At 58.2% G+C, this 1,415-nt stretch overlaps 1 protein-coding gene across 2 annotated transcripts in view; it reads left to right on the forward strand.

Moving 5' to 3' along the window:
* Positions 1-1,081, forward strand: part of NUMA1 (nuclear mitotic apparatus protein 1) — a 55,205-nt gene extending 54,124 nt beyond the window's left edge. For both annotated transcript variants that reach the window (XM_015414991.1, XM_015414990.1), the window contains exon 22: positions 957-1,081. In XM_015414991.1, coding sequence (XP_015270477.1) covers positions 957-992 — 36 coding nt within the window. In that variant the 3' untranslated portion in view covers positions 993-1,081. The remainder of the gene's footprint in view (positions 1-956) is intronic.
* The last annotated feature ends 334 nt before the right edge of the window (positions 1,082-1,415 follow it).

Here is a 1,415-nt window from a genome sequence, read left to right on the forward strand (position 1 = left end):
TTAGAGTCCGCGCACTTAACCAGAAGAAGAGGAGGAGGAGGAGGAGATTGGATTTATACCCCGCCCTTCACTACCCAAAGGTGTCTCAGAGCAGTTTACAATCTCCTTTCCCTTCCCCTCCCCACAACAGACACCCCTGTGAGGAGGTCGGTGGGGCTGAGAGAGGTCTGACAGAAACTGCTTTTTTTTCAAGGATAGCTCTTAACTGAACTACGGCTTGCCCAAGGCCATCCAGCCAGGTGCAAGTGGAGGAGGGGGGAATCCAACCCGGTTCTCCCAGATTAGAGTCCGCGCACTTCACCACTACACCAAGAGATTGGATTTATACCCCGCCCTTCACTACCCAAATGTGTCTCAGAGTGGCTTAAGAACTCCTCTCCCTTCCCCTCCCCACAACAGACACCCCGTGAGGCATGTGGGGCTGAGAGAGCTCTGGCAGAAACTGCTCTTTCAAGGACAGCTCTTAACAGAGCTACAGCTTGCCCAAGGTCATCCAGCCAGGTGCAAGTGGATGCGCACTTCACCACTACACCAAGAGATTGGATTTATACCCCGCCCTTCACTACCCAAATGTGTCTCAGAGTGGCTTAAGAACTCCTCTCCCTTCCCCTCCCCACAACAGACACCCCGTGAGGCATGTGGGGCTGAGAGAGCTCTGGCAGAAACTGCTCTTTCAAGGACAGCTCTTAACAGAGCTACAGCTTGCCCAAGGTCATCCAGCCAGGTGCAAGTGGAGGAGTGGGGAATCAAACCCGGTTCTCCCAGATTGGAGTCCGCGCACTTAACCACTACACCAAACACGGCTGGGTTTGTGCACAGGACAGCTTCCCAGTTGTGACGTGTGTGTGTGTGCGCGTGTGCACAGATGCTGTGTGGTTTTTTGGTCTGGGGACAGCGCTGGCTGTTCCGGCTTCCCAGGGTGGGGTTCTCTGACCAAGTTCTCTTCTTCCCCCCAGGCCAACTCCAAGTCACAGAAGAGCTCCAGATTCTAACTGCGCCTCTCCCATCCCGTGTCCTCCCCGAGGGGAGGGAGCAGGGTGCCACCGCCCCCCGGCCGTCCCCGGAAGCCTCCCCCCTTCGCGGCTCGCCAGCGGGCCGCCTCTCCCCTCCTTGCCCGAGTGAGGACGAGGGACCAGAGCCGCCTTGCCGGGATGCCCCCTAGCGCGGTGCCCGCCCTGCCCGTGATCCCAGCACTCCTGGGGAGGGAGGGGGAATCCCAGTGGCCATTCGGGGGTTGGGCGTCTTTTGCCAGCTTTGCCATCGCCCCCTGCAGCCTTCAACATCTAGAAAGAGAATCTTCCCCCTCCCTGAACCAGTGGGACACCCCCCACCACCACTATGTATCAGCCAGCATAGTTGAAACCACCGCGGTGGATTTCTTCGAAGCATCCCTGGCGAAGAGGGTCCCCCCACCA

The sequence above is a fragment of the Gekko japonicus genome, unplaced genomic scaffold, assembly GCF_001447785.1.
Source record: "Gekko japonicus isolate JY-2015 unplaced genomic scaffold, Gekko_japonicus_V1.1 scaffold5022, whole genome shotgun sequence".
NCBI lineage: Eukaryota > Metazoa > Chordata > Lepidosauria > Squamata > Gekkonidae > Gekko > Gekko japonicus.